The 11,318-nt window shown below is 39.8% G+C and overlaps 1 protein-coding gene across 1 annotated transcript in view; it reads left to right on the top strand.

Moving 5' to 3' along the window:
- NWD2 (NACHT and WD repeat domain containing 2) overlaps positions 1-11,318 on the top strand; it is a 239,141-nt gene that overhangs the window by 91,814 nt on the left and 136,009 nt on the right. Inside the window, exon 2 of the mRNA XM_010852410.1 lies at positions 6,534-6,622. Within this exon, the coding sequence (XP_010850712.1) occupies positions 6,534-6,622 (89 nt within the window). The remainder of the gene's footprint in view (positions 1-6,533; positions 6,623-11,318) is intronic.

The raw sequence follows: 11,318 nt of genomic DNA on the forward strand, positions 1-11,318 counted from the left end.
CAGCCATGAAATTAAAAGACGCTTACTCCTTGGAAGAAAAGTTATGACCAACCTAGATAGCATATTGAAAAGCAGAGACATTACTTTGCCAACAAAGGTCCATCTAGTCAAGGCTATGGTTTTTCCAGTGGTCATGTATGGATGTGAGAGTTACAGTGTGAAGAAAGCTGAGTGCCGAAGAATTGATGCTTTTGAGCTGTGATGTTAGAGAAAACTCTTGAGAGTCCCTTGAACTGCAAGGAGATCCAACCAGTCCATTCTAAAGGAGATCAGCCCTGGGATTTCTTTGGAAGGAATGATGCTCAAGCTGAAACTCCAATACTTTGGCCACCTCATGCAAAGAGTTGACTCATTGGAAAAGACTCTGATGCTGGAAGGGATTGGGGGCAGGAGAAGGGGACGACAGAGGATGAGATGGCTGGATGGCACCACCGACTCGATGGACATGAGTTTGGGTGAACTCTGGGAGTTGGTGATGGACAGGGAGGCCTGGCATGCTGCAGTTCTTGGGGACACAAAGAGTCGGACACAACTGAGCGACTGAACTGAACTGAATAATCAGTGATATTGAGTGTCTTTTTCTGTGCCTGTTGGCCATATGTATGTCTTCTTTCTTTCATCTTTTTCTGGTTTCTTAAGGTAGAATCCTAAATTACCAGTTTGAGATCTTTCATTCCTGCTGTAGGTATTCAAAGGTATAGATTTCTCTCTAGCCATTGCTTTAGTTGCATTTCTTAACTTTTGACCTAGATTTTCATTTCATTAAGTGCAAAACATGCCAAGTTTAGTGCAGAGTGTCTTAATCTGTCCCAGCTTTTACTTTTCCACCAGGCCTTCTCATGTTTCTATGCTCCATGTACGAGGCTCAAAGTCAGCCTGAAGCACGTGGATAGCTTTTGATCTTTTATGTCTGTGAGTAGCCTTCTTCAGCCAGGAATTTTCAGAGAGCTTATCAAGACTGTCTTATGGCTGTTTATTTCACTGATTTCCTTGTAAAATTTGAATGAAGCCACAGGCTAGCTGAGCCACCGGGCTTCCCCGTTTGTCTGCTTCTGAGACTGCTACTACTGCTAACGGCGCTCATGGGCATGGAGTTTTCCCTTGCTCAGCTGCAAATCAGGTGAGCTTTCTGTGACAGTGAAGATGCTGATGTTCATAGCTTGACCCTCTCTGACATGGAGTCTAAGAAAGGGAGTGGTTAAGGAGGGATGGGAGAAACCCCATGCAAGAATCTGACAGACTCCACTGTTCTTATCTGAATAACTTATCTGAAGTTCAGTTACTTTTGATTAATAATCACATCCCAATTTGTTTTATGCCCTTGGTCTTTGGTTAATTTACATTAAAATGCTTCTTTTCATAATTTTGTCCAGTTTCATTATTGCTGATTAGAAAGAGTATTTGCTAAGTAAACTCCTTATTATGCCATACTTTGTCATTATTTTCTGACATCACCCCAGATTCACACATTGCTGTTAATCCTATTAACATAGTCAACTATTAATTTAAGATAAAGTTGAATTTTCATTTATGTTACCTTTATGGAGATAAAATAGTTTTTGAGTTTAATTAATGTTTTAATTATAGTAGCATCTGTTTTCCCTTTAATTTATTGAGTCCTAGCTATGTGCTGCGGAGAAGGCAATGGCACCCCACTCCAGTACTCTTGCCTGGAAAATCCCATGGACGGAGGAGCCTGGTAGGCTGCAGTCCATGGGGTTGCTAAGAGTTGGACACAACTGAGTGACTTCACTTTCACTTTTCACTTTCATGCATTGGAGAAGGAAATGGCAACCCACTCCAGTGTTCTTGCCTGGAGAATCCCAAGGATGGCAGAGCCTGGTGGGCTGCTGTCTATGGGGTCGCAGAGTCGGATACGACTGAAGTGACTTAGCAGCAGCAGCAGCAGCTATGTGCTGGGGTCTGCTCTATTTTCTGTGATATAAAGATGTATGAGGATGTCTCTGCCTTTCATGAATTCACAAGTTTAATGGGGGAGACAGACTAAAAATAAGTTACAAATATTATAATAAAGCATAATGCATGGTGTTATATAGGGGTGAGCAAAGTGCTCTGAGGTGACCAGGATATGCTTGTCTCTAGCCAGTAAGAGTTCACAAATTGTGGTGCTTTTGATTGGGACTCGGGAGGGTCTGAGTCTGCCAAACAATGGGATGCAGTAAATAGGGAATTCTGAGCATGGAAAGCAGTATGTGTAAAGACAAGGTTCAAGTAATATCTGAAAAATACTCTGGAGGGTGCATGGTAAACAGTGGTAGAAGATGAAACTTAGGTCAGAGATACATTTACATCTGCTGAACATTCTGGCCTTCACCCTCTAGGCCAACAGATGCCAGTCAAGGCTTTCAGTGATCAAATTAGTTTTTACTTTTGTTTTGTCTTAGCATGTATCTCCAGCAGTTCTGTGGAGCATAAGACTGCAATGAGGAGAGACAAGTAACAGATCAATGAGACTGGAGACTTTTGGACTCTTAGAGTTGAGATGATGAGTACATAAATAGAGATTATTAAAAAAAAAAGCATAGCCAGATTCAGAGATGGTTATGATGAAATTGACAGGATTTAGTGACATTGAAATGAGGAACAGTAAGGGTAACTGGTTGGGCACAGAAGACTTGGAGGGCATGGGGATGAGGCAGCCTCTGGGAAGCCACCAAACAGGAAATCAACCCAGACCGAAGTCAGATAGGATGTTCAGTGTTTACTGGCTAAGGGGCCAGGAAAAGGGGGGAGGATCCAGGCAAGAAGAGATGTAGGGAAACTTGGGAAACCGGGCTGGAATGACAGCTGCAAGTAGATCCCAAATAAGTTTTCTGAGCTGCCAAGAGGGAAGTGACTTCACCTAAGGTCCATCCCGTTAAGTGTGGGTAGTGGGGGCAGTAAAGAAGTTCCAATCCAACATGGTCAGTTTGACACTCTTATTTTTAATAAAAACTTGGAATTAATCTAAACCCTACTTGAAATAGGATAATGATATTGACTGATCATTCTCCCTCAACTAGTATTCCTCCTGAAGGTAATTCAGATACTGCACAGAGACCATCATTAATTCTGAAATCAGAGAGGAATTATTCAGAAAGCAACTCTTTGTAAACCTCTATAGTGCTACTAAAGTGTTTTACATCTTTACAAAGGTGGGCAGATACAAATAGACACAATGATGGTGAAGAATAAATGATTACATACTTTGTCTTGATCTACACTTTTTTAAGAGGTCCCTTTTTATGGGCAACATTCTGTGAGTTAATTTTTCCTGTCCATGACATTCTAGTGTTTTTTTAATTGCTAACCATCCGGATTTGCTGTCAGTATGAATCAGGTTTTTTGTATAATTAAGCCAGCTTATCTGTCACCCAACATAATGAATCCATTCTATTTTAATTACTTTTCCATTTCCAGAACCAGTCATCCTGTATTAATACAAATATAGGAAAATCTGAGTCACTTTTGTACTATAAGTAATAACACAGAATGTCTATCATACACTTACCTCACATTTTTAGAAACATTCAACATAATTTGATAAAATATTAGTATTTTGCCAGAAACACAGAAACCAGGAAAGACATCAGTATTTTAGTTCATTCACTCTCTTCATGAAGCAGACTTTGTAAACCCTATAATTTATTTCCCGGAATTTCACAGTGTTGATTCTATATCCAACCAATGACACATTGTAATGTATGAAGCCTTTCTGTTTCCGAGGTAATTTCAGAGAAGCATTATCTGTCAGCTCAGTTTTATCGCTTGTCCTTTTGCGGGGTTTTTTTTTTTTTTTTTCATTTACTCCTTCCTTAACTGAGCATGATTCTCGTCACTGGGGATGCAGCAGTGAAAGAGACAGAAAAAGGTTCTGAGTCCCATTGAACTCACGTGGCAGGTGGGAGAGACAGATGGTAAACAGCTGTCACCAATAGTGATGAGTAATGTGCAGAGAATTTGAAGAAGGTAGTGTGATAGAGAGGGCTTCTGTAGCTGGAGGGCTCAGGGGAGACCTCTCTAAGGAGGTGGCATTAAAGCTGACACGTGACTGACAGGAGATGCCATGAGATGATCATGGGATTGAGCATTCCAGGAGGAAGTCATGGCTAGAGCAAAGGTCACGAGTGAAAATGTAATCCAGAAACCAAATGAACACCAGTGCTGCTGGAGTGACGTGAACTAGACAAGTGGTAAGAAATGGGCTTAGGGAGGGAGAGGACATTCAAGGTAAGGCTTGGGGATTTCGTCTCAAGTTCCATGAAGAGATCCTGGAGGATTTTAAATGAGAGAGTGATGTGATCAGATTAGTTCTTACAAGATTGGGCTGGCTGCTCTGTGGAGAATAGATGGATGGAGGCAAGTATGGAAACAGCAAGATAAGGTTCAACTGAGAGATGAGCTTGGCTTGCATCAGAGGTAAAGAGAAGTAGATAACTCAGATTTTTTGTTTCATAAGTATCAGGACTTTGGCATCCCTTAATCATTCAGGGAAATTATTGCACTTGTCATTTTCAAATATTCTTTGCACAGTTACATATTTTCCATGGCTAGAGCAAAGTGTGACATTTAGCTCTCTAGATTCAAATCCAAGTTCTCCAACTTAGTGGTCATATGACTTCAAGCATGTCTCTTAACCGCTTTATATTTGTTTCATCTAATATAAAAAATGGACTAGTAATCTTACCTATTTCATTGTTGACAGAAGTGACTAAGAAAATGCACATAAAAATACTTAGCACACTACTAGTCTACAGTAAGAACTCAATGAATGTTAGTAATTAGATACTGGATTTCTGCCTTAGCCTTCTTACTAAGACACATTTAGGTCTCAGTACCCAGGAATAAAATTTACAGTAATAACAATTTTAAGAAGCAGATTTCTGCTCTTCATTTCATAATTTTTTCATGTATTATTAGGATACAGTTTTTTTAATATCTTACCAGTAATCTTTATTTAATATACTCCCAGATTTCACATCAGGTAATACTTCATTTTTAAAGTGACTTTTTGTTATCTGGGTTTTGAACATCTGTAGCCTTTTAGAGAGATTGAATATAATCAGTTTTACTGCAGAGTTTGTGTTTTCAACCCTTCAAACAGGGTGAAGGAGGATGGGCATGTGATGCCAAGATTATGTAAATCATGTGAAAGCTTAGTTCCCCGCCCCCACCGGTGCCATAACAGCACCTGGTCACTGTTCGGGTGTGCCCTGCTCAAGTGTGGTCCTCCCGCTTATCCTGTGGACTTAGGTCCATGTTGGATCCGTGGTGGGAAAAGACCCTACTTGCTTGGATCACAGAGAATCTCAAAGACCTTGTATAGAATCTTTGGTTCCCTTGTAAACACTGGTTCCTGTCACTCTGTTGAGCTGCCGCTGCATCTCAGACTCTCAGGACTGGTTGTTTGCCTCTCAAAACAGGCTTGAGAACAGTAGGAAAGTAGAGTAGCTCAATGTGGCATATGGTTGAGTTTGTATGCACAGATGTTGTTAGAGAATAACAAGGACAGTCTTTTAAATTGGCTCCTCAGTTATAAATGTGGCATGCAGATGTTTCATGGTTATGGCTGGGATTGAGGTACATTTAGCAAATGGTCCTTTTCATGAGATAACACATTAACCTAATTTTGAAAAGCTCTGATTCTCATCTCCATCTGAAGTTACTTGGAGAGGGCAAGTCAGTCTGTGCTGTAAGCATCTTATAGCATCATCCCTGATATGGAGCATCATCCAGCACAGATGGAATCTAGAATCCCCTTCTGTGCAGAACATTCAACGTTAAATACATACATATTTTGTGGTTCTTCTGGTTTCGGGTTCTCTGTTTCTTCTTGTATTTTTAATGACATAGATAATTTTTAATATTTAATTTTGAAGCTTTTACACACTGTGGCACAGGTAAAGCAGTCCCCTCTCTGATGTAACAGCGCCCTAAGCCCAGAGTGGGAGATATTACTATTGAACCACTGGCTCGTTTCCAGGTACCATGTGTGGAATCTGCTAGTTTTTAGATGTTGACTCCTGCACTTTGTCCCTCCTCATTATTGTGCTGATTGCACAGATGCTATTGTTTCTAAATGCTTTAGGAAATGATAGAGTCTAGATGTTTTGGGAAATCAGTAACTAATATGTGTGTGTGTGTTGGAACATTTATACTCAGTGGAGATATACCCGGTAGTCCTATGATTTTTCCTTTTACCTCTTTGAAAGTCCTTGTGGTTGTGGCTATTAAGAGATCGATGTGAGGGTCTCCATTAGTTTAGAGAATCAGCTGTGAATTCTCAGCTCTGCCAGCACCCGCAGAACTTACCAGGGGGCTCCCATCCATCCTGTATGCCTGATAGAGGGATCTCGGCTCTCCCTGGTCTGTGAAGAACAAGTCCCCTCCAGTAGATAAATATCCCATCATTTCACAGTGTAGCACCCCAGCTTGATTATATTCATGTTTATTTGTAAGCTTTCTTTTTTTTCTGCTTTCTTTTACATACGTGGACATAACTCACTTTCTGTGTGTTTGCTTTTCTACCACAGACACGGGAGCAGAAAGACAGGCACTAAAAGAAAATGTGTATCCTAAATTGAGAGAATTCTGCAGAGAAAACTATGGATTAGAATTTCAGGTAACTATGATATTAATTTCACATTTAACTTTATCAGCTAAACAACTAATGTTTGTTTCTTGTCACAACTTAGGTGTTATAAAAGACAAGTTTTAAGCTCTGGAAAATGTCATTTCTTTAAGCATGGATAAAAAGAAACACTGGAAAATAGAAGTAAAATATTTCATCATTTTTGAGGTTTTGCACTTTTACTCTCTGCTTCTTGGACCCTACTTATTATTGGCTCATCTTTTTCTTTGAACCATGTTTATCTGCTTTATTATTAACCTCCACTAACATAAAAAGGTGAAGGTTGCAAAGCACCTGCCTTCACACTGGCATCTCTAGAAACGTTGTGCATCTGAAAATTGCAACTGGAACTTCCCTGGCAGTCCAGTGGTTAGAACATCGTGCTTTCACTGCCGAGGGTATGAGTTTAGTCCTTGGTCAGGGAACTAAGGTCCTACAAGCTGTGCAGCACAGCCCAAAAAAAAAGGAAAAGAAAAAAAGTACAAATTGGGATCAGCTGTCTTACAAGTACTTATTTTTAGCATCTTGACTAGTCCTTGCCTTCCTTTTCACCTTTTAGTTTTTATTCACGTTGTCAAATGTCCTTTTTCCCAAGTATTTCAGAATTTACCATTTACCAAGAAAAAATATCATCAGCATTTCAAGAGGCTGTAACTGTGCACATCATTGCTGAAATTCATAAACATGGCATTGTAGACACCGTCAATTTGGCCATCTAATAGAGAAGTACTAGGAGACATTGGTCATATCCTCGACATCCAGAATTTTTTGAAGTAAATGTCTCCTGCAACAGATAGCATTATGTAGTGAGAATTTGTTAACCTCATTTGCAGTGAACATCTTAACTGCTATCCGAACTACATGTTTACATTGTTAACTAAGGAGTATGGACCAGAGGTTTGTAGTGTAAGAGTACAAAATGTGCCATTAATAGAAGAAAATTTCACCCTTCATTTGTTTCTTCCTGAATACAGTTGACCCTTGAACAGTGCAGGGGTTAGAGGCGCTGACCCTCTTCACAGTTGAAAATCCACGTGTAACTTTACAGTCAGCCCTCTGCATCCACAGTCCCTCTGTATCTACCATCTGTCCATATCTGCAGATTCAGTCAACCATGGATCATTTAATACTATAGAACTTACTAGTAAAAAAAAAAAAAAAAAAGCCACACATAAGTGGGCCCATGCAGTTAAAACCTGTGCTATTCAAGAGTCAACTGTAAATATTCCATCTTGGTATACCTCATAATGCCTTCTAATATGATGTATAAAATAATAGTTTCTAAATGACTTTAATCCTAATGCTTAGTGTCCATCAGCAACAAGCTAATACAACACAAATATTGAAGAGTTACTCGTAAGTCACTGTTTACTTGAAAAACTATGAACCTAGATTCCTTGTTGTGAAATCAGCACTACTTTATATAAGGGCTCTGGTTCTACCGATAAGAAGGTCTGGACTGTTAAAAAAATATGTCAGTTTCCAAAGACTAAGACATTCCTTGGGGACTCAGTTAGTATATAACCCAATTATTCCTTGGGTTGTACTAATAACAGGGTCTCGACTATTTTAAAAAAAAGATTATATGTCAAAGTTTCCAAAGACTAAGACATTCCTTGGGGGTTCACTTAGTATAAAGAAATATGTCTAAGTATATTGATCCCATCTTTGAGTTTATTTGGGTTTTCATCACTTTTGTTAGTAGAAGATTGAGCTGCAGAACAGCTGCCATAAAACATGAAACTGATTAGGATTAGCTGAAGGGGAAAAAAATACACATTTTCTAAATTATAAGCATTTACAGGAGAAGAGAAATAAAGTCGAAGGAAAAATGTAGAAGGCAAGGTCCCTAGAAGAAATTAATGGCAAGGATCATTCCAGGCAAGTATATTGAATCCATTGATGAGAATCTCACAGCAGGGGAAATAGCATTGGGTAAAGTGTGACGTGGAATTGACTCCCAGCTCTTGACTGCGAGTGATTTAACCCATCCCCATATCCTTCACAGGCTTCCCTCCTAGCTCAGTTGGTAAAGAATCCACCTGCAATGCTGGAGACCCCAGTTGGATTCCTGGGTTGGGAAGATCCCCTGGAGAAGGGATAGGCTACCCACTCCAGTATTCTTGGGCTTCTCTTGTGGCTGAGCTGGTAAGAATCTGCCTGCAAGGAGGGAGACCTAGGTTCAATCTCTGGGTTGGGAAGATCCCCTGGACAAGGGAAAGACTACCACTCCAGTGTTCCGGCCTTGGACTATACAGTCCATGGGGTCAGGAAGAGTCGGACAAGACTGAGTGACTTTCACTTTCACTTTCTGGTCCTTCACTATGTAAGATGGGTTGTGACAGCTTACAAATCCGAGGTTGTATTTGCTTTTTACCTTCCAAGCTTCTAAGCTCAAGTACATAATATCTGAATCTAAGAATATACCTCTTAGCATAAGGTTGATTATAGATCTTCCTGAGGCTGTGTTGAGCTTGCTGTGTATGGTTCTTGGAACCATAAAGAAATGGTTCTCTTTTCCAACTGCAGCAGAATGTGCCAGAAGCTTCATGAAAAAAAAAAAAATAGTTTACCTGTACCAGGTCCTGAATTCCATCTCTGTGCATTGGACCCAGGAGAAATGTATTTCCTAGAATTACTCAGACATACCAGGCTATTTCATGCCCTCTTGCCTTTGCTGTTCTCACTGCGTACAGTGCTTTTCTTCTGGTACTTGCCCTGCTTCACCTCCTAAGTCCCACTCATGGAGATTCTTCCTGCCTCACCTTAAGTCGTGCCCCTCCTGTTCTTGCCCACTTCTCTGCAACTGTGTGTCTTTTCATTTGGTTCCTTGAACACTTCAAGCCTATTCCCATTTAAGGATTTTGCACTGGCTGGCTGTTCTCTCTGTAGGAATGCTTACTGCTTCATCTTTACATGGGTGCTTTCTTACTGTTCTTCAAGTCTCTGCTGAAATGTCATTTCCTAGAGATGCTTCTATAATGACTCAATCTAAAATAAGGCCCTAGGTGTGCTCTCTTTTATATCATCCTGTTCTAGTTCTTTGCATAGCATATGTCAGTGTTGAATATTTTTCTTGTTTACTCATGTTTCTTCAAGAAGCAAGAAACAATCTTTCTCTCAAGATTGTTCCACAAGTACAGAGACTTGTCTGTCTTCATGACAGCTACATTTCCTAATCCTAGAATAATGCCTAGCTCATAGTAACACTCCAAAACAATGTGTTGAATGAGTAAAGTCTCAGCCCAACCATTATCTGCTTAAAGAATCATTCTCTGATAGCCCTATTCGTCTCAGCTTATGCCACATACCCTGATCCCCTAAAACCCTGTGTATAACTCCAAGTCATTCATCTGGTTCATTTAAGAAGTGTTTGTTGACCATCAGCAACATGCTAGACAACATTCCAAGTGCTGGGAATACAGGAAGAAATCATCACCCTCTTTCTGTGGAGCTTTGAATATTGTTGAGAGAGGCAGACGATAAATGGTAAATTCCAGTGGTAACAGATACATTTTATTGAATAAAAGATTTTTTAAAAAGTAAAGCATGATAAAAGGAGGTAGGGAATACTGGGTGGTCAGAGAAGGACTCAGTCATAAGATAGCCTTTGAGCAGATATCTCCAGAAAGTGATAGAGAAAATCTTGCAGATGTTTTAGAAGGAAAATCCCAGGTATAGGCAACCAGAAAAGGGGTTTTGGATGAGAATGTATTCAGAACATTCTGGTCTTGTTAAAAAGGCCTAGCGGTAATAGAGTTGAGTTGAGTAAGGGAAATGATCGTAGGAGATGACATTAAAGGCAGATCATATGGAAATTTACGGACAGAGATTAAGGACTTACAGTTTTCCTCAGTAAGAGAACATGATATGATTTATGTTTAACGGGTTCAGGGAGCTGGTAAGGGGTGGGAAGTGATGGCAGAAGCAGGAAGATGGTGCAAGTAAGAAATCATCATGGTACAGACTAGAATGAGCAGTTAAGAGATATCTCGTTAGATGAATTTTTCATCACCTGTCTATAAAGTCTCAAAGTTCTCAGGACTGGAATTGTGTCTTATTCAACTTATCCCAGTAATCAAGTAGCTGACGCATAGTAAGCCATTTAGGGTTAAATCTTTATTGAACTAAGTTGATAGACTGTGGAGTTACACTTTAACAGTGTCATGTACTTTTATCTCTGTGCCTGTTTGGCAAACTGTTTTCTAGTATTTCCTTTATTTTTTTTAATTTAAACTAAGAAAAACATCTGCTTCTGCTTTATTGACTATACCAAAGCCTTTGACTATGTGGATCACAATAAACTGTGGAAAATTCTGAAAGAGATGGGAATACCAGACCACCTGATCTGCCTCTTGAGAAACAGGTATGCAGGTCAGGAAGCAACAGTTAGAACTGGACATGCAACAACAGACTGGTTCCAAATAGGAAAAGGAGTATGTCAAGGCTGTATATTGTCACCCTGCTTATTTAACTTACATGCAGAGTACATCATGAGAAATGCTGGGCTGGAAGAAGCACAAGCTGGAATCAAGATTGCCGGGAGAAATATCAATAAACTCAGATATGCAAATGACACCACCCTTATGGCAGAAAGTGAAGAAGGACTAAAGAGCCTCTTGATGAAAGTGAAAGTGGAGAGTGAAAAAGTTGGCTTAAAGCTCAACATTTAGAAAACGAAGATCAT

The sequence above is a fragment of the Bison bison genome, unplaced genomic scaffold, assembly GCF_000754665.1.
Source record: "Bison bison bison isolate TAMUID 2011002044 unplaced genomic scaffold, Bison_UMD1.0 scf7180017864310, whole genome shotgun sequence".
Lineage (NCBI taxonomy): Eukaryota > Metazoa > Chordata > Mammalia > Artiodactyla > Bovidae > Bison > Bison bison.